Raw genomic sequence first — 22788 nt, 5'->3', positions numbered from 1 at the left:
GATTTTAACACCTATATATATTTTCTTTTTATTTCTAATTTTTCTATAATTATTTTTTGACATTCACTTATTTTTTAAATATTTATACTTTTTTCAACCTTTCTTCTTTCCTTACCTTTTCATCTTCTCACTATACTCTACTTTAATATCACTATTCATCTTTCCCTTCATCTTCCTTTATTTATCTTTTCTTATTCACTCCCTCTTACTATAATTTAGAATGCAAAAAAGTAATTTACCTTTTATTTTTACATTCAAACCATAAAGAATAATTTTTCCTTTTCATCTCTTTTTTTTCCCTTTTTTTTAATTGTTTTCCACTTCTTTTTCCTTCCTTTAAGAACAGTGTTAATTTTAGAGAGTAATTATAAATTTGACTCCCTTTTCACAATATTTGTATTGCCTTGGAACTTAGGGCACATTTGGTAGAGGAGTTTGAGTAATGTTGTTTGTAATTTTTTGAAATATGTGTGGGCGAAAAATGTGTGAAAATATGTGTAATATTGTTTAAAAACTGAAAATGAGTTATTTAACAACTCTACCAAACAACCTGTAAACCTCTTAGGTCCCATCACAGATTTACACCACAAAATTGTGAGAGCATGTATATGAAATTTTCGGTGAAATTTAGGATGTGTCTAATAGAATTTTTCTTGAAAGAGAGGGAAAGAAAGAACAAGCACAACTTTTGAGGTTTACGCGCATGTAAGAAATTTCCAACCCTTTTTCTCAACGTGTGAGCCTACCCCATATGAGAGCTCGGAGTAGTCTGCACAATAATTTTCCTTCAGCTAAACAATTGTTGTATCAATCTCAACATCCAAAAATATTTTTCTAATTTCAAAGAGAGAGAGACAGAGTGGGGAAGACGGGCACAACTTTTGAGTAGCAAATAACATAATGATACTACGTAACATGAAACTTTCTAACCCGAATCGCTTCTTTTTTCCACCAAACGGTGTTAATGTTAGAGAATCTCAGTCCTCCATGAAACATTGTGTTGTGTTAATTCAAAGAGAGAAAGAGAGTAGACTAGCACAACTTTTGAGGAGAACAGTGTAGTTGTGGAAATTTCCAACCAATTCTTTGCCCTACTAAGGGAAACAGGGTGAATTTTTCCCTTTGAGAGAGGAAGAGGACAAACAAGTTTGGCATGGTGTATGAAATTTCCAACCCTTTGTTTGATGTTTTAGGATCAGATTGTAGATCACGCGCGTGTAGGACAAACAACCTTCGTTAGTGCATAAAAGAAGACAAACAACTTCTTATTATATTGCTTTGTGACCAGTTTTTTTTTTTTTCTTTTTGCTGAATATTTTGACCCATTCATTATAAAGTTCTTTTTACATTGTTTTTCACAAGCTTTTTAAGTAAATTTTACATTACGTTTTGACCAGCTATAAAGGTTTTTATTTTACATTACTTTTTGACTAGTAATAATGGTTTACATCATTTAATAAAGAGTTAAATAAATCTTAACTCAAACTCAACTCGGGTTCCATATAAGATAGACAATTAAATGATCTTAGAATTTTTAATAATCAACTTGATTCAATTTAGCACAATTACAACCTATCTCACAAAACTTGAGAATAGTTTGGCCCTATTTGATACACCTTTTTAAACATATATTTTCAGTTTTTAAATAACATTATTCATAATTCCACATACTTTTTTACCAACACGTATTTCCAAAAAAACTAAAAAATGTTTTTTAAACTTATTGCCCACGTTATTCAAACAAATTCAAACATATTTTGAGGAGGACCTTAGTTTTAAGTTTCGAGAAGTGAAAATCACAACTGCCTTGTCATTTTTTCTGGGATATATTTATGGTGAAATTACCAATTCAAAAAATTCTCCCACAAAAGTTGGCATACACTTTGTATTTAGTTGAGAAACATAAAAAAAGATTTGCTTGTATTGTTTAAAAACTGAAAACACATAGTTAAACAACTTAAAAACTGAAAACACATAGTTAAACAACTGCCTATATCCTCCTTCCCACTTCTGGCACCCATTGCGTTTTTTTTTTTTTTTTTTGGTTTAACAAGAAAGCATGGCTGGGGCTTTCACATTGTTGAATTATTAACAATGTGAGGTCAAAAGATTACATTTTGTCAAAAAGCATTCACCGTAGAGTTAAAGTAATAGAGATTGGTTTTTGCTTGTGGTGTGAAAGCCTGTGCAGTTCTTAGTTCTTATACCACATTTAAGTAGATGCAGTTCTAGCCATTAGATTAGGTTCAACCACGCGGTAAGGTGGTCCCATGTGCAACTACGAATGCATGAACCTAATCTAATGGCTAGAACTGCATCTACTTAAATGTGGTATAAGAACTAAGAACTGCACAGGCTTTCACACCACAAGCAAAAACCAATCTCTTTTAGCTTCCTGGAGTTACTCATTTTGTCAAATTCTTTCCATTGAGAAAAGAAAAGAAAAACATGGCTGCGACCCTAGTAGGAGGAGCATTTCTGTCTGCAACCCTTCAAGTGTTATTTGACAGGATGGCATCTCAGGAGGTCGTGAAGTTCATCCGAGGAAGAAAAGTCCCTGCTACACTACTAACAAAGCTGAAGACATGGTGTCTTACCCTTAACAAAGTGCTCAATGACGCAGAGGAAAAGGAAATCACAGACACAAATGTCAAAGAGTGGGTTGATGAGCTTAAGGATGCTGTCTATCACGCAGAGGACCTTTTGGATGAGATCGCTACTGAAGCTTTGCGGTGCCAAGTGGAAGCTGATTTTGTAACCCGTACGAGTAAGGTACGTAACTTCATCTCTACTTCATTTGATCAGTTTGGGAGAAAACTAGAATCAAAGATACAAGAAGTCGTAGATAAGCTGGAAAATCTAGATTCACAAATAAATGCTATAGGTCTGAGAGAAGGTGTTGAAGGGAGATCTTCCCAAAGAGTGCCCACAACTTCTCTGGTAGATCCAGAAACTATAATTTACGGTAGGGATGATGATGAAAAGGCAATAGTCAACTTGCTGCTCTCAAACGATGTAGCAAGCAACAACCACTCAACTGGAGTGATTCCCATTGTGGGCATGGGTGGGGTTGGAAAGACAACCCTTGCTCGTCAAATCTACAACAACCAAAAAATCATAGAACATTTCAGCCTTAAAGCATGGGTTTGTGTTTCAGAAGAATTTGACGTTCCTAAGATAACTAAAAAAATTCTTGAGTCTGTCAGTCCACAAAAACATGATCACACTGACTTCAATAAGATCCAAACTGAATTGAAGAATTATTTGATGGGAAAGAAATGTTTACTGATTCTTGATGATGTATGGAATGAAAATTATGATGATTGGGCTCTCTTGAGTATTCCCTTTAAATATGGAACATCGGGAAGTAGAATTATAGTGACAACACGCAACAGAAGTGTTGCATTGATCATGCGCCCTATTCAAATTTTTAATCTTAATAAATTATCAGAAGAAGATTGTTGGCTATTATTTGCAAATCATGCCTTTGAAAATGGAAAATCTAATGCATATCCTGAATTAGAGAGAATTGGTGAAGAAATCATTAAGAAGTGTGACGGTCTGCCATTGGCAGCAAAAGCACTCGGTTGTCTATTGCACTCTAAATTAGATGTAGAGGAATGGAATAAAATTTTGAAAAGCGAAATTTGGAGTCTGCCTAACGATGGGGGTAATGTTCTTCCAGCTTTAAGATTAAGTTACAATTACCTACCCTCACATTTAAAGCGATGTTTTGCATATTGTTCGATCTTCCCAAAGAATTATCTATTCAAAATGGAAGAACTTGTTCAGTTGTGGATGGGAGAGGGCTTCTTGCAACAACACAACAAGAATGAAGAAATGGAAGATATAGGTGCTGAGTACTTCCTTGATTTAGTATCAAGGTCACTTTTACAACGATCAAATGGAAACAAATTGTGCTTTCTAATGCATGACCTAGTCCATGATTTAGCTAAATCTGTATCTGGCAAATTTTGTTTTAGATCAGAAGGGGATAACACAAACAAAATTATAGAAAAAACTCGTCATTTTTCCTACTTAAGAACCACGTATGACATCCCAGAGAAGTTTACAGCTTTGTGCAAAGCTAAAAATTTACGCACCTTCATTGCGTTAGAAATGAAAAAAGAAGACAAAGATGAAGATAATAAGGTTTTGAAGTTCTACTTAACAAAAAAGGTACAACATGATCTATTATTGACACTAAGATTCTTACGTGTGCTCTCTCTTTCACATTATTGTAATATAGAGTTGCCAGAGTTAATTGGAGATTTCAAACATCTACGCTATTTAGATGTCTCTTTTACTGGGATTGAGAAATTGCCTAAGTCTACATGTATGTTGCCCAACTTACAAACGTTGAATTTATCAGGATGCAAATTTCTAGTTAAGTTGCCAAGAAATATGAGAAATCTCATTAATTTGCGTCATCTTTATATTAGTGGAACTAGCATTAAAAATATGCCAATACATATGGGTCGTTTACAATGTCTTCAGACTTTGACCAAATTTGTTGTCGGCAAGGACATTGGATTCCGAATTGAAGAGTTAGGAAAACTTTCAAATCTTCGAGGAGTCATTGTGATATCGAATCTCCAGAATGTGATAAACTCGACTAATGCTTTGGAAGCAAAGTTGAAGGATAAGGAGCACCTTAAGGAGCTAACATTGGAGTGGGATGCTGCCAATGATGTTATTTCTCGAAGTGAAAGAGACGTACTCAACAATCTGCAGCCTCATACGAGCTTAACAATGCTTGTTATCAAGAATTACAATGACACAAGCTTTCCAAATTGGGTTGGAGATAGTTCATTTTCAAATATAACCGTTGTTCATCTAAACTCTTGTAGAAATTGCTCTAGTTTGCCATCACTTGGACAACTCCCCTCTCTTCTTGACCTCTTCGTTTTTGGGTTTGATGAAGTTGTTACCGTGGATGCTAACTTTTATGGTAGCGGTTCTTATACTGCTACACCATTTCAATCACTGAAAATATTGAGATTTAAGGCAATGTCGAAGTGGGAGGAATGGTCTCCTTATCACAAAGAAGGCAAAGATGAAGAAGCTTTTCCGAGTCTCCAAGAGCTTTATCTTGAAGAATGTCCAAAACTAAGTGGAAGCTTGCCCAAGCACCTACCTTCTTTAACCGAACTTGGGATTGAGGAATGTGAACAGCTTGAGACTTCTCTCCCTACTGCTCCTTTTATTCGTAAATTAGTAGTAAGGAATTGTAATGTTGAGTTGTTGAAAAAATTGCCACCCACGTTGCACGACCTCACAATAATCGGATTCGAAAACCTGGAGTCTCTGCCAGAGGGAGTGATGGACCACAACCACTCTGTTGAAAAGTTATTTATCTCTGAATTTCCTGTGCTCAAGTCTCTTCCTCGTGGTGGTCTATCCAGTCCCACTACACTAAAATATCTTTTTATCCGTAATTGTAAGGAATTGGAATTCCCGATGTACCCCTGCTATTCTTCCCTTGTCGGACTGATTATAGAATATAGCTGTAATCCTCTGAAGTCATTTCCATTGGACATCTTCCCGAAGCTTCGTTATCTCGTAATCGAAGGGTGTAGGAACATGGAGTCCCTTTCAGTTTCGGAGGGACATCACCTAACTGATCTCCTACGGTTGAAAATCAAAAATTGCCCTCATTTTGTAGCTTTTCCCAGTGGAGGATTGTCGGTCCCCAATCTCTCAGAATTAGAAGTCAGTAATTGCTCTCTTCTCAATTCACTCCCAGAAAACATGCACGCGTTTCTCCCGTCTCTTCAATTTTTGGATATCATTAATTGTCCACAAATTGAGTCTTTTCCGAAAGGTGGTCTGCCATCCAATCTAATTTCTTTAAGAATCAGCGACTGCAAAAAACTAATTTGCAATAGAATGGAGTGGGGCTTGCAAAGACTGCAGTCTCTTAAAAGATTAGCATTCATAAATTATGATCGTGGTTGCTGGGATGTGGAGTCCTTTCCGGAGGAGTATTTACTGCCCACAACTGTTACCCATCTTTACATCACTGGATTTGGAAATTTGAGAACGTTGGACAACAACGGGTTTCAACACCTTAACTCTCTTCAATATTTGTCCTTGGAAGACTGCCCGAAGCTCAAGCACATGCCAGAAGAGGGGCTGCCTGTCACAATCTCGAACGTAAAGATCATTACATGTCCTTTGTTGACGAAACGATTGCAAAGGAAGAAGGGAAAAGAGTGGAGCAACATTGCTCACACCCCCTTCATAGAAATCATTGAGCGCAATCAGGTATTCATTTTACTTGCCTCGCTCTTGATTTTACTTGCATTCTTTTTAATTTATTTATTGGGTTTTTTTTTTTTTTTTTTTTTTTTTTTTTTTTATAAATTGTCTATTAATTATATATGAATGAAAAAATACTACTAATCATAAACGATTTCTTGGACTCTTTGTTAATTCTTTGTCTGATTCGCTTTTTTACAATGTTGGGCTCATGAAGTTGTCCATCGATGGTGAATCGAGAAGAACATTTCTCTCTTGATTTCTGTGAAGAAGCTGCCAAAAGTATGACAGGATTCATGCTCAGTTACCTGTTCTTTGATAAACAAATGCTTTCAAAGTGAAAATGGAAAAGTGCGCAACTCAAAATTCATGCATTGCTGCCTGTTCTAGCGAACCAGTTAAGTACCCATATGATTTAATGATTTGCTCAATTAGAAAATAAGAAAAATTTCTTGAACATTTGTTAAATGATGTTTATTTGACTGATGTAGATCCCCTGTATGCAAGGTTAATTTCACCACTTGGTAAGATTCTTCTTTTACCCAAATGCTTCATGATTGGTGTCCATTTGGTTTTGAAAGCATGATTTTTAAAATCTTAATTGAGGGTTTGGTAAAATCTGTGATAAGTGTTGTTGCTGTGAAAATCTGTAGTACGAAAAAACAATTTTCTTTAAAAGTGGCAATTTTAAAAAACACCCACTCCCCATGGCTCACAATTTGAGGATGTAGATATTCCCTAGTTTTAAAATGCATTTTTCTTAAAAAAACAAAAAAGCAAAAAAACAAAACAAAACAAAACACAAAACAAAAAACAAAAGCCAAAGGCCAATATTTATTTATTATTATTTTCCTTTTTCTTGAAAAAAATCACAAGGCCAAAGGGGGCTCTTGATGACAAATAGATTTATTTAATTAAATTTATAGTATAGGGCGTAATTCTCAAATTTTCCCTGTGAAATATGCAGTCGACCTTAATTTCATGAAAAATTTGTTGCTGTTGGAAAGTAGGGTAGAATTGATAAAAAAAAAAAAAAAAAAAAAAAAAAAAAAAAAAAAAAAAATTTGAGAAAGGAAAGCGCCAATAACAATTTGTGAGAGGAATATTTAGATTGAGCAATGCAGGTCAGTGTTTCACTGTGATTCTGGTTGCCATCCTTTTATTCATTATTGTTTTAAATGGGAAATTAAATAGAATTTACCATATATGAAAGAAATTGGAATTGAAAACGTTAAACGTTTTCAGAATGTTTTTTTGCTTTTCAAGATTCAAGTAATGAAATCTCTTAGATGAAATCAATGTTGAATACATGTGACTAAGGAGTCCAAACAGATTCATCTAATCAAATTTATTGTATAGTGAGTAGTTCTCACATTTGCCCTGTGAAATATGCAGACGACCTTAGTTTCTTGAAAACTCTGGCCATTGGATTTGGAAGTAGTGCAGAATTGATAAAAAATTTGAGAATGGAAAGTGCCAATGACTATTTATGGGTGGCAATGTTTAGATTGAGAAATGCAGGTCACTGTTTCACTATGATTCTGATTTCCATCCTTTTATTCATTATTGTGTTAAATGGGAAATCAAACAAAATTTACCATATATGAAGAAATTGGAATTGGAAACGTTAAACATTTTCAGGATTTTTTCTGCTTTTCAAGATTCAATTAATGAAATCTCTTAGATGAGATCAGTGTTGAATACACATGTGACTAAAGACTCTAAACAAATTCATTTAATCAAATTTATAGTATTGAGAGTAATTCTCACATTTGCCTTGTCAAATATGCAAACGACCTTAGTTTCTTGGAAGCTCCGTGGCTGTTGGAAAGTAAGGCTGAACTAATAAAAGAAAATTTAGAATGGAAAGTGCCAATGACTATTCTTGGGTGGCAATGTTTTGATTGAACAATGCAAGTCAGTTTTTCAATGTGATTTTGATTGCCATCCTTTTATTCATTATTGTTTTTAATGTGATGAGAAATTAAAAAAAAAAAAAAATCTACCATATATGAAAGAAATTGGAGTTGAAAACGTATATTTTTAGGATTTTTTTTTTGCTTTTCAAGATTCAAGTAATGAAAACCCAAGATCACTGTTGGATACACATGACTAAGGAGTCTAAAAAGATTCATTTAATCAAATTTATAGTGTAGAGAGTAATTCTCACATTTGTCTTGTGAAATATGTAGACGACCTTAGTTTCTTGGATACTCCATGACTTTCGGGAAGTAGGGGCAGAATTGATAAAAAAATTTTAAAATGGAAAGTGCCAATGACTATTTTTGGGAGTCAATGTTTTGATTGAGTAATGCAAGTCAGTGTTTCATTGTGATTCTAATTGCCACCCTTTTATTCATTGTTTTTTTAAATGGGAAATTAAACAAAATTTACCATATATGAAAGAAATTGGAATTGAAAACGTTGAATGTTTGAAAGTAGATTTTCATCATTTAGAGTAAATTTATTACAAGGAAAAGTTGAAGCATTTAAGAAAGTGAAAGAGAGCTTTTTAATTTTTAAGGTGGAGTTAGAATAGTAGCTCAATCTTTTAGAATTTAATGCTTTGTCCTACATAAAGGATATATATATCTCTAGTTTTTATTTTTCTGATAATGCATTCTGTTTATCAAAACATAAGGATATATATTACCACATAGAGAAGGATATTTTGTATGTCTTACGTTCCCTAGTTTAATTCAAGTTACATCATCTGATGCCACAAACTACCTGTGGTTGCAGATTGGCTGGCTAAGACTACCTCTCTTTTACATTTTGGAATTGACATGAAGCCTTTCCAGAGGATATGTCTACTTTGGGTTATTACCTCTCTGTGGGTGCAGATTGTCTTCCTAACTCCAGGCAGCTCAAAAGACTCAGCATGTCATTGCTCCTTCTATCCTTTTTGTCCACACTAGTAGGATTTGGAAATTTGAGAACGTTGGACAACGAGGGGTTTCAACACCTTACCTCTCTTCAATATTTGTCCTTGGAAGACTGCCCGAAGCTCAAGCACATGCCAGGAGAGGGGCTGCCTGTCACAATCTCGAATGTAAAGATCATTACATGTCCTTTGTTGACGAAACGATTGCAAAGGAAGAAGGGAAAAGAGTGGCGCAACATTGCTCACACCCCCTTCATAGAAATCATTGAGCGCAACACATCAAATAAAGCAAATCAGGTATTTGTTTTACTTGCCCCGCTCTTGATTTTACTTGCATTCTTTTTAATTAATTAATTAATTAAATTTTTTATTTTTTTTCCTATAAATGAAGAAGCTGCCAAAAGTATGACAGGATTCATGCTCAGTTACCTGTTCTTTGTTACAAAAATGCTTTCAAAGTGAAAATGGAAAAGTGCGCAACTCATACTTCATGCATTGCTACCTGTTCTAGCGAACCAGTTAAGTACCCATATGATTTAATGATTTGCTTAATTAGAAAATAAGAAAAATTGCTTGAACATTTGTTAAACTGATGTTTATTTGACTGATGTAGATCCCTCCTATGCAAGGTTAATTTCACCACTTGGTAAGGTTCATCTTTTACCCAAATGCTTGATGATTGGTGTCCATTTGGTTTTGAAAGCATGATTTTTAAAATCTTAATTGGGGGTTTGGTAAAATCTGTGAAAAGTGTTGCTGCTGTGAAAATCTGTAGTACGAAAAAACAATTTTCTTTAAAAGTGCCAATTTTAAAAAACACCCACTCCCCATGGCTCACAATTTGAGGAAGCAAATATTCCCTAGTTTTAAAATGCAATTTTCTTAAAAAAAAACAAAAACAAATAAACAAAAGCCAAAGGCCTATATTTTATTATTATTATTTTCCTTTTTCTTGAAAAAAATCACAAGGCCAAAGGGGCTCTTGATGACAAACAGATTTATTTAATCAAATTTATAGTATAGGGCATAATTCTCACATTTGCCCTTTGAAATATGCAAACAACCTTAATTTCATGAAAACTTTGTGGCTGTTGGAAAGTAGGGCAGAATTGATAAAAAAATTTTGAGAACGGAAAGCGCCAATAACTATTTGTGGGTGGAATATTTAGATTGAGCAATGCAGGTCAGTGTTTCAGTGTGATTTTTGTTGCCATCCTTTTATTCATTATTGTTTTAAATGGGAAATTAATTAGAATGGACCATATATGAAAGAAATTGGAAATGAAAAAGTTAAACATTTTCAAAAATTTTTTTGCTTTTCAAAATTCAAGTAATGAAATCTCTTAGATGAAATCAATGTTGAATACACATGACTAAGAAGTCCAAACAGATTCATTTTATTGTATAGAGAGAAGTTCTCACATTTACCCTATGAGAGATGCAGATGACCTTAGTTTCTTGAAAACTCTGGTTGTTGGAAGTAGTGCAGAATTGATAAAAAATTTGAGAATGGAAAGTGCCAGTGACTATTTGTGGGTGGCAATGTTTAGATTGAGAAATGTAGGTCACTGTTTCACTATGATTCTGATTGCCATCCTTTTATTCATTATTGTGTTAAATGGGAAATCAAACAAAATTTATCATATATGAAGAAATTGGAATTGGAAACATTAAACATTTTCAAGATTTTTTATGCTTGTCAAGATTCAATTAATGAAATCTCTTAGATGAGACCAATGTTGAATACACATGTGACTAAAGAGTCTAAACAGATTCATTTAATCAAATTTATAGTATTGAAAGTAATTCTCATATTTACCTTGTCAAATATGCAGACGACCTTAGTTTCTTGAAAGCTTCGTGGCTGTTGGAAAGTAAGGCTGAACTAATTTCTGGGTGGCAATGTTTTGATTGAACAATGCAGGTCAATTTTTCAATGTGACTCTGATTGCCATCCTTTTATTCATTATTGTTTTAAATGTGATGAAAAATTAAACAAAATTTACCATGTACGAAAGAAATTGGAGTTGAAAATGTTAAACATTTTCAGGATTTTTTTTGCTTTTCAAGATTTAAGTAATGAAATCTCAAGATCACTGTTGAATACACATATGACTAAGGAGTCTAAAAAGATTCATTTAATCAAATTTATAGTATAAAGAGTAAGGGCCTGTATGGTTTAGAGCTATTTTGGATTATATCACGTAAAACTCATAACTGAGTTATCAAAACACATGGGACCCACACAAATATTTGTGTTTGGCTTGATTTTCACATTGTGTTTCCATCACTCAAAACTCAAAAATTTTTGAGTTAGAGTGATGGAAACAAGAAACAAGAAAGAATGGGATATGACTTGTCCCATCAAGTAACGTCTCTCTCCAACCCGTTCTTCTCTGTCATTTCTCCTTCTTCGTTTTTTTTTTCTTTTACCCAGAGCTCTCTCTTCTCACTGAGTGAGAGAGTTGAACCAAAACTCACAGAGCTCTCTCTGTGATCGGAAGCTTCACCGGTGACAGGGGATTCGAGAAACGACGTTAGACTGAGCCCAGGCTAGATTGTGAGACCTGAGGACCTCGAGATTGGAAGCTTTGCCGATGACAAGGGATTCGAGAAACGACTTCGGACTGAGCCCAGGCCGAATTGTGAGACACGCGAACCTCAAGATCGAAAGCTTTGCTGACAACAAGGGATTCAAGAAATGATGTTGGACTGAGCCCAAGCCGAATCGTGAGACACGCGAACCTCAAGATCGTGAGACAGGTGGGTTAGAGCTCCATTTTTTGGCTTCAGTTTTTTTTCCTCTATGTTCTTCTTCTTCTTCTTCAGCGATGTGGGATTTGGTTATGGGTTTCCTGTGCATTCTTTTGGGAGAAGTAAAGAAGAAGATGGGCTTCCACGGAGAAGTAATGAGACGCGGGTAGCAACAGTAGGCAACACCAATGGTGGGGTCCACGGTTTTGGGGAAAAGTTGTAGAGATATGTAACTAAAAATTGAGTCCAAACATGTGTTTTGCAATTTTTGAGTGAAGGTGAGGTTTGAGTAGGGAGTTATGAGTTTTGAGTTTGAGTTATGGGTTTTGAAAACTGAGTTATGAAAATTGAGACACCTCTAAACCAAACGGGCCCTAATTCTCACATTTGTCCTGTGAAATATGTAAACGACACTAGTTTCTTGGATACTCCATGACCGTCTGTAAGTAGGATTTGGAAATTTGAGAACGTTGGACAACGAGGGGTTTCAACACCTTACCTCTCTTCAATATTTGCCCTTGGAAGACTGCCCGAAGCTTAAGCACATGCCAGGAGAGGGGCTGCCTGTCACAATCTCGAACGTAAAGATCATTACATGTCCTTTGTTGACGAAACGATTGCAAAGGAAGAAGGGAAAAGAGTGGCGCAACATTGCTCACACCCCCTTCATAGAAATCATTGAGCACAACACATCAAATAAAGCAAATCAGGTATTTGTTTTACTTGCCCCGCTCTTGATTTTACTTGCATTCTTTTTAATTAATTAATTAATTAATTTTTTTATTTTTTTTCCTATAAATGAAGAAGCTGCCAAAAGTATGACAGGATTCATGCTCAGTTACCTGTTCTTTGTTAAACAAATGCTTTCAAAGTGAAAATGGAAAAGTGCGCAACTCAAAATTCATGCATTGCTGCCTGTTCTAGCGAACCAGTTAAGTACCCATATGATTTAATGATTTGCTCAATTAGAAAATAAGAAAATTTTTTTGAACATTTGTTAAATGATGTTTATTTGACTGATGTAGATCCCCTGTATGCAAGGTTAATTTCACCACTTGGTAAGATTCTTCTTTTACCCAAATGCTTGATGATTGGTGTCCATTTGGTTTTGAAAGCATGATTTTTAAAATCTTAATTGAGAGTTTGGTAAAATCTGTGAAAAGTGTTGTTGTGAAAACCTGTAGTTCGAAAAAACAATTTTCTTTAAAAGTGCCAATTTTAAAAATCACCCACTGCCCATAGCTCACTATTTGAGGATGCAGATATTCCCTACTTTTAAAATGCAATTTTATTGAAAAAAAAAAAAATCCAAAGGCCTATATTTTATTATTATTAGTTTCCTTTTTCTTGGAAAAAATCACAAGGCCAAAGAGGGGTCTTGATGACAAACAGATTTATTTAATCAAATTTATAGTATAGGGAGAAATTCTCACATTTGCCATGTGAATTATGCAGACGACCTTAATTTCTACGAAACTCCGTGGCTGTTGGAAAGTAGGGCAGAATTGATAAAAAAAATTTGAGAACGGAAAGCGCCAATGACGATTTGTGGGAGGCAATATTTTGATTGAGCAATGCAGGTTAGTGTTTCATTGTGATTTTGATTGCCATCCTTTTATTTAATATTGTTTTAAATGGGAAATTAAACAGAATTTACCATATATGGAAGAAATTGGAAATGAAAATGTCAAATGTTTTTCAGGATTTTTATTCATTTTTCAAGATTCAAGTAATGAAATCTCTTAAGATGAAATCAGTGTTGAATACACGTGACTAAGGAGTCTAAACAGATTCATTTAATCAAATTTATAGTATAGGGAGTTCTCACATTTGCCCTGTGATATATGCAGAAGACCTTAATTTCTTGAAAACTCCGTGGCTATTGGAAGTAGGGCAGAATTGATAAAAATTTTGAGAATAGAAAGTGTCAATGACTATTTGTGGGAGGCAAAGTTTTGATGAAGCAATACAGGTCAGTGTTTTGATGTGATTCTGATTGCCATCCTTTTATTCATTATTGTTTTAAATGAGAAATTAAATAGAATTTACCATATGTGAAAGAAATCAGAATTGAAAACATTGGCTTTGACCCAAAACTTGAAAAGATTTCACCTATACCAAAGCATTTTCATTCATTACATAAAATTTTGAATATATTCCTAGTTGCATACTTATATTTTCAATGATTTGATGTGCCTATATATTTTCTTTACTAAGGATTCTATTTCACTGGCTTTTGGCTTCATTACATTTCAACAGTGATGTCCCATGATGTTGAATGATTCTCCATTTGTTGGTAGCTCATGGAAATAATATGTAATGGCTTAACTAATCACATGCGATTATGTTCGCTCTATAAATAGTTAATGTATTGAATGATTTTCTTGCCTAATTAAATGTTCTATAATTGCAACCAATAAAAATCCATGCTGAATGGTTCTTGCAAATTTTCAAAACGCAGAATTTTTAAACTCATCCTTTGTTCCTAAAAATAAGATTTCTTCAGTCATTGAACATAATTCCTTTTTGTTGATTTTATGACGTTTGAAAGTAGATATTCATCATTTGGAGTAAATTCATCACAAGGAAAAGTTGAAGCATTTAAGAAAGTGAAAGGGAGCTTTTTAATTTTTAAGGTGGGGTTTAGATTAATAGCTCAATCTTTTAGAATTTTAATGCTTTGGTCCTATATAAAGGATATATATATCTCTAGTTTTCATTTTTTCATAATGCTTTTTTTTATTTTATCAAAACATAAAGGATATATATTACCCCCATAGAGAAGGATATTTTGTATATCTTATGTTCCCTAGTTTAATTCCAATTGCATCATCTGATGCTATGCAAAATTTGCTATTTAGACTGAATTTAGAAATTTTTTTGGTGAATAGTATGCACGTCAAACTAATTAGTTAGTTGGACTGATTTTGGAACTCGAGTTTTTTAAACTCGAATTCCAGCCCAATATTCAACTTTCTGACTCTCGGTCCGACCAACATAAATCTGACGTGCAATTAAAAAAAAAAAAAAAAAAAAAACCATATGGAACTCGAGTTTCTCAAACTCGAGTTCCTATTGGGTAAAGTATTTTACTACGTTGGAGCTCGAGTCTGGCAAACTCGAGTTCCAGGTAGGTAAAAATTTTAAAAAATTGGAACTCGAGTTTACTAAACTCGAGCTCCAATTAAATTCCAGCAACTAACCCAACCGTCTCAACTTTCCTATTACTCTCTAATATATCTCAAACAGCTCTCTGCCACGCCTAATACACATAGACAAGCTCTCTCCCACGCCATTTTTTTTTACTTCAAATGCAACTTTCATTCTTTCCCACGCCCAAGCTCTCTTTTTTTTACTTCAAAGCAAACTTTCATTGATCTCTACAAAATTAAAAGCTTCATTCTTCTTCAACCACTAGGTAAATATCTAAACCTTTTTCAAAATTTTTTTGGTTAGGCCTGGTGAATTAATTTTTCATTTGTAGATATATATTTTTCACATACCACTTTTTATGGTTTATGAGTAATTAGTTGTTTGTAATGTGCTTTTATTTATTTATTTTTTTTTTTATGTATTTGTAAATGGTTGTTATTTGTTTTTTGTAATGGGTTCTTTGCAATGAGTAATGAGTTTTTTTGTGAAATGGGTTGTTGTTTGTAATGTGTTTAACATGTTATTATTTGCAATGTGTTGTTATTTGTAATGGGTTATTTGCAATGTAACAGATTTTAATTTTTAAGGGTTAGTGACCATATAAAAAATTGCTTGAGATTAAAAATTCAAATATTTCTATTTGCTTGGAGAGAGTATTTTATATGTGCTTGGTTAATCATACAAAATTTGCTTGGAAATTTCAAAAATATTATCTCCAATGTTATATTTGGTGGACCATACAATGTTATTTTTACTTGGCGGACCATACAATGTTTATATTTTCTATTTGCTTGGAGATAATAAAATTTCAGTTGTTTATAATTGATTAAAATTTCAATGTTATCTTTATATTTGCTTGGAGATAATATTTTATAGTTCATATCGGATAAAAGTGTTATACTTGTCACTAACTCTTAGTAAACTCATTTGACTTTGAATAGGCTTGTAATGGGTTCAATTGATTTATATCTATATTATGGTGGGGAGCCCCACAGTGATGTGATTCATGGAGTTACGTATGAAGGGCCTGGTAAAAGGATAGAGATTATTCAGCTAAAAAAACGACGGGAGATCAATTTGAAAAAGTTGAAAAAGAAAATTATGAAAGAGCTGGATTTGGACCGTCGGTCCCATGACATAAAAATTATATATCATTCTCCTCATGTAGTTTTCAATGATCGCATTGTCTTCACACCTATTGAAATAAAAGGAGACAAAGGATAAGTCACTGTGGCGAGAGGTTGCCAGCCCAAAGTTGTACCCTGACCCTGATATGTTGCGAGACAAAGGTAGATCTATGTCAACAAGAATAAGGAATGAGATGGATTGGAGGGAGAGTCAACCCAAGCAAAAATGTAATGCAGAGGGTCATAACCGCAGAAGATGTCCGAATGTGATTCGCACATCAACAAGCAGTGATGTTCCTAACTAGGTAAGCATGCATTCAATTATCATAGGTAAAGTATTTGGCATGTATATTTAGCTCTTAACATATCTTGGGCCTCTGTTTGGAGTTCATGAGCTTCCATGATATTCTAGTTACTTCATTCTTTTTTCCATAGTTGGAAGTTCATGAGCTTCCATGATATTCTATCTACCCACTTAAATCTAACTTCCTATTTTCCACAGTATTATTTTGAAGACAAATGCAAATGTTGTACCTATTATTTTGGAGCTACCTTATGCAAAAGAAAGGTATTGTGATCCTGTTATTCTCACTCCCTCTCTTCCTTATATTTTTTTAATTGCTTCTATACCTAGAAAATGTGCAAAATAACATGTAGTTTTATACGTGCAAATTAGCCATATTTATGTTTTATATGTGTTTTCATAATTTTTGTAGGCAAGCATTGGACAACGCATGTGAACATCGTATAGAGTATGCGATATTGAATGTAGAGGACCAAGGAGGGACCATCTTTTTGCTTTTGCAGTTCCTTTAAACTTTTTGGCATAATTCAGTCGTTGCATATTTAGTTTTTTTTTTATAATCTCCATGTCAAAGTGTTGGTAACTTGCTGAATTTACATTTTTCTTGTAAACTTTATTAATTTTGACATCCAACGTTATTGAAGATGGTTAAGATGAATTTTTGTTAAAGATTTTGCCTTTTGGATATGAAGTTACCACTAGAGTTCATTAACATGTACTATTATGTGCATAATGTAGGTTCTTTGGGTATTCTTATTGTAGGTATCTAATTACACCTTGCTTGCATAAGTGTGCTACATTATATAGCTAATTTAGCATCCACTGTCCCCACATAGTTACAAAAATGCTATATACAAGCCTATGACATCCAGATGAAGACAAAAGTGTAATCTTGTAAATTGTGGTCTTAATGACTTAATGCAATATTGGGGCCGTAATGACTTGCAGAATTTGCACCACTTCTGTCATTGAGGGCTTGGTAGCAGGTATCTGAGAGGTGCTAAGAAATCATGATAAGGATACTCCATTATGAAACCACCTGAATTTCTTATTCAAGACTCAAGAAACATCATGATGTCCTTACAAATTACTAAATTATCAAAGAAATATTTCATTAATTTTTTGATAATTCGATACACTGTCATGGGTATGGGGGTTTTAAATCCTGAACTATTAGGCCTTAGCACTTCATTAATATTCAAGTACATCAACTTACAACAAAAAAAAAAAAAAAAAAAAAAAAAATCCCAAAAGGATTCACCAGGTTGAAGATCCAAAACATTTCCAGAACATCCTCCTATTCAGCTCTCGATGTTCTTCACATTACCAGCTTGCATTCTCCAACTCAGCAGTCAATTAACAGCCCACCCCATCTTCTTGCTGCCTGTAATTTGTGTTCTTTTCAAAGTCATTTTGGTCCAACAATTTCAGCTTCCCCCACAAAATTGTCCACTAGCATTAACCTGCAAAAATTTGAACCAAAAGAATATAAGATGACTGATTAAAATAGTTCTGGTTATAGAATTATAAGTAGCATAAGCCTTGTCTTGTCATTCACTCATAATATACAATTGCAGCTCCAGGATATAGGATTGAGTTGCAATAATTTAAGGTTTGGACAATGAGTCCAACTTTGGACAAAAGTGGTGAAGTACAAACAGTGGTTTGGACAATGAGCTTCACAACAGCTGTTGCACAGCCCTAAAAATCTGAGTATTTCACTCTCTCCAAAGACACCAAATAAAACATAAAGGAACAGCTTTCCAGATTTTTCCACAAAGGTAACCAACTGTCTCATCCAGCAAGCCAAAAATTCGATCACAATTATAGATAGTCAAAAGATCGTACAATTTTATTCTTTGAAAATGAAAGAGCAAGTTTCAGTACTGTAGGAACTCACCAAGGAGTTTACTAAGAAGTTGACTATTGTTAGGAAGGTGGTGAACTACATATTTAAGCAGGTTGAGTAGCCAGTAATGTTGTTACTAGATTTTATTTTTAAAACAATATATATGAAAAACAAAAAGATTGGGACCATCAATACCATGAAGTTGAAGGTAAATCTAAACTAATACATGGAAAATAGGTTACTCGTCACTCTATTAGTGAGGCTTTGAGCTTGAAAGTTGCAACTTCCATTGAAGAATAATATAGACAGAAGACATGATTCCTTGAGGTAACTTTGGGATTAAATTCAGCAAGAACACATAGCAAAGTGTTAATTGAGACTCTAGCACCTAATAGAGTCTCAATTCCAGGAATTTTTTTTCTTTTTGTAAGTTATTTCCAGGAGATAAGATAACCAACACTATTAAATCTCCCAAGGCACCAGTGGTTCCTAATACATGCATAAGCAGTCCATACACAACAAAAATAAAAAAGACATGAGCTCACTGTCAACAATGAAACAAATTTCCATTTTCCATAAAATACCGGCTTCAATCTCATCCCTTAAGTACAAATACTGTAGGCTAAAATCCAAATTACACCCTATAAGTTTGTGTCAATTGTCATTCTCATCCCTAAAGTTCATTTTTTGTAATTTCAGTCCTAAATGTTCACATTTGTTGTTAGCAAGGTCCTTCCCATCCAAAACCATTAAAAATCTGCCATTGGCAATAAAAAAAAACTATTTTTATATACAAAAACAAATACTAAAAGTTCATATACATTTTTTTATATATATTTAAGTAAAGTTAAAAATTATGTTTAAAAAATCGCTCAAATACCAATTAATAGCATGATTCCAACCCCAAAATGTATTGATCCACAATACATTCAAAAGGAGTTAAAAGAAACAAATAAATATGTATATACTAAATAGTAAATACTTGCCTAAGAATGCAGCAACAAGACACTGAAATTTTCTTATCTCCACATCTTGTTTTGCTCCCTACAAAACAGGAAATCAAAAAAACAAAAAATGACATAATTTGCTCTAGTGATTTCTCGAAACGGAGCGAACCTGCTTGCACGTGAACTTGTGTGCATTCAAATCGTTGGATATGAAAAGCAAGAGCACCAACAGTAGAGAATCTGGACATATTTCGGCTTAAAAAAAAAAAAAAAAAAAAAAAAAAAAAAAAAACTCCATCAAAGCAATCAGGCAGTAGAGAAATGGAAATAGTATACCAATTCAGAACGAACACAAATACGAAAGAGATAATGCAATGGCAGATTTTCTTGTGAAACAAATAACTGCATTGTAACAAATAAGATGCTTCTCACTTTAAAGAGATAATGCAAGAAATTAAACAGACCATTCAAATCACGGAAAATGCAAAAACCACACCTTTTCAAAAAATGGGTATTCTTTAGGTTTCACCCTCCCCGCGTTTACTTCTTTTCTGGTTGCGCCTAGTGTACTGTTTGGTTGTAGGGTGAGCGTTTCTGTCAGTTGGAGCTGCAACCTGCTCTAATGACTTATTTGGAGTTCTAACCTGCTCATAAAACTAGTTGTAGGCTTATACAAACAAACAAATTCATGCACATAGAACCATGAAAAATAGATGAAATTAAAATAACAATAAAGCACTTGGAATACCAGGTGGGAACCTGTGCCGCATCTCTTTGGTTGGATGGTACGAGTTGATTTCCGTTTAGGTGGAGCATGATCATTTGCATTGTGTGGCTGCTCAGCTTGATCACGTTGCCCCTGCTCAGCGTGTCCATCATGTGGTTGCGTTGCTTGTGCAACATGTATCAAGGGAGAGGAGAAGGTAGGAGGCAATTGTGTATGACTTGGGCTGGTAGACATTAGCTCAACTTGGGGTGTTTGAGGGCTAGGGGTGGGTATAACTGTCTGGGGGGAGCTATAGGACGGGGCCGTGGGCGAGTTGTGGTCAACGGTGGTGGTGTGTAGGGAGGACTCGAATCTAGCATGGGTAAACCACAAGGGAGTTTCGGTGTTAATGGGAGGGATGGGTGGCATGGGGGGCCCGGTTGTGTCATGAGGGGTGGACAAGGGTGGATGAGGGGTCTTAGTGGCAAGATGAGGAGTGGGGGCAAGTCCACAACGTGTATGCACTGGAGGAGTTGAGCTCGTACTGGGCCCTACATTTGGTGTTTCAGTGTGGTTTGCTGCTTCATCACTGGCTGGCACATCTATGCGATCAACTTCATCCAAATCCTCAAGGGCTTTCTTGATGAACTTGTATTGTTCAGAGTCTTCATTAAACCAGTTAAGGATAGCCAGTTGGTTGGCAATCTGTCATTAAATCACGGGCATTATTACATAGGACATAGACATGGCATCAAATTGAACTTGCAAAACAAACTAAATTTGTACACATTACCAAAATTTCCATTTTAGCGCTATCGCGGTCGATATACAGTCGAGTGATCCTACGATACCACACCATGTATGGATGATGACGTGACATCACCTCCTCTATCCTTTCTCCATGACAGACGTACTCAAAACGATTATTCCATTTCTGAATATGGATTGCATGTTCCACCCTCCAATTTTTTTCTACCTTGCCCCTCACATCTATTTTATGCAAATCGCGATTAGTATTAACATCTTCAGGTTGTTCCTGCTTTAGCCCAAACTGTCGAAGGACACGATCAGGTAGGTGGAACTCTACAAGCCAAAAACATATAAGTGGAACTTTCGACCTCCACACGTCACTTTCCTGGATGTGAAAATTAGGAGGAAGGCGGCTCAATTCATCCGCATATGGCTCCCACTTAACCTATAGTAGCCCCCAACAAAAGCAACCACGTTAATCAATTATCTCATAATTTGCATAAGTAGTACATTAGTGGGTAATGAAATACTTTTTTTATGATTTTGATTATAATGGGTGTAATTTCAAAGACATAAATTGATATAAGTGTTATATAAAAACAAATATTATACCTGGTCGGGCCGTGTCGCAGCAAGTTGATTGCGATATGCACAAAGCACGTGTGTGGGAGTGTTCTTTGTACACTTAGCCCCTGCCCACCTACAAGCACATAACATAGCATGGTCATTAGTCGTTTACATAAAACTCGAACGATAAACACAATAATTATGCAATATATACTTACTTCATGGCAAAAGGAATTGGCGGTGGTGGTGGACCATAAACACCTTCTGGTGGGGGCACCTTCTATGGGGACATATGCGGGAATCTGGCATATATCCACAATTGGACCAAAATCAATGCTCCACCAATTTGCTTTGCCATCTTTTTGCTTGCCTTGCATAATTGTCTGTACAACCATGATAGGGCTGCACTACCCCAACTATACTTAGGTGGATCATTAAGGTTCTCCATGAACTCCAACCACATGAGGTGGACCCTATCTCCGGACTTGTCAGCAAATACCATATCCCCTAGTAGGGCTAGTACATAACAGCGAGCATATTGATGAACCTACAACTCATTTGCATCCGGAGGCAACGGTTGTGCAATTCGGTCAACGAGTGCTTTTATTTGAATCCTTTGACTATCTAGCACGGTTTTATTTTCATCTAGAATTTGAATTCCAAGCATTTCATCACACACAGATTTCCAAGTTCTTTTAGTTAACCCAACCATTGCCTCACCCTCGATGGGCATCCCTATTATAACTTTCACATCTTGCAGTGTGATCATCATCTCACCATGTGGAAGATGGAAAGAATGGGTCTCTGGGCGCCATCTCTCTACAAATGCAGCGATCAATGCATGATCAAGCTTTATGGATGGGACCATGTGTAGACGCTCTAAACCAAGCAACCTCACTATGGCAATCACACACTCATCTACCATAGGATCTCGACGTGTCAACTCCTCATGGCGACATCGACAATTTAGTGTGCTAGGAGGATCCTGCAAATATTATAACAATAGATAAATATCTTATACTTTGATTAAGTACGTAATATGCCATTAAAGAACAATTCAACATCCAAAAGCAATAGTATAATCTATAAGTTTATTTTCGAATCAATTTTAGGTTTCTTTTATCACTTCACAAAAAAGTTAATAAATCACCAAATACCATTATGTGGAAATTTTTACCTAGCCTCCAGGGTTCCAAAGTAACTCAAATCGACGCTTCACTTGTTCCGTCAAAACGCTACGATCAATGGGCCTAGGATCTATTGTCATGCTGCAAAAAAGTTATGCCATATCAATTAGAAATAAAAGAGGAAAAAGAAAAGACACAAGTTCTATGCATAAATGTGCCACGTATGAGAGGAAAAAGAAAAGACACAGGATTTATTTTAAGAGTTCCCACTCCCACAATTTAAGAGATCCCACTCCCACAATTTATATTTTTTTGATAAGTAATAGTCCCTAATTCCACAATAAAAAAATTCAAAGCTC

The 22788-nt window shown here is 34.9% G+C and overlaps 1 protein-coding gene across 49 annotated transcripts in view; it reads left to right on the top strand.

Moving 5' to 3' along the window:
- Window positions 1-2311: 2311 nt before the first annotated feature.
- The window catches only part of LOC126716056 (putative disease resistance protein At3g14460), a 57892-nt gene continuing 37415 nt past the window's right edge, over window positions 2312-22788 (top strand). For 4 of the 49 annotated variants that reach the window (XM_050417029.1, XM_050416993.1, XM_050417177.1 and 1 more), the window contains exons 1-3: window positions 2313-6267; window positions 6479-6658; window positions 12925-12957. In XM_050417029.1, coding sequence (XP_050272986.1) covers window positions 2449-6267; window positions 6479-6520 — 3861 coding nt within the window. In that variant the 5' untranslated portion in view covers window positions 2313-2448 and the 3' untranslated portion in view covers window positions 6521-6658; window positions 12925-12957. Of the gene's footprint in view, window positions 6268-6478; window positions 6659-6752; window positions 6786-7656; window positions 7783-8453; window positions 8579-9003; window positions 9443-9536; window positions 9664-9758; window positions 9792-10589; window positions 10710-10980; window positions 11070-12703; window positions 12831-12924; window positions 12958-13354; window positions 13480-13749; window positions 13872-15993; window positions 16485-16681; window positions 16748-16895; window positions 17153-22788 lie in introns of those variants that run through there. The other 45 variants (XM_050417194.1, XM_050417231.1, XM_050417227.1 and 42 more) reach the window with 33 other exon arrangements.

The sequence above is a fragment of the Quercus robur genome, chromosome 1 (genome assembly GCF_932294415.1).
Source record: "Quercus robur chromosome 1, dhQueRobu3.1, whole genome shotgun sequence".
Lineage (NCBI taxonomy): Eukaryota > Viridiplantae > Streptophyta > Magnoliopsida > Fagales > Fagaceae > Quercus > Quercus robur.
Note: the sequence above shows the minus strand (reverse complement) of the source record. Positions and strands in the feature narration are given on the sequence as shown.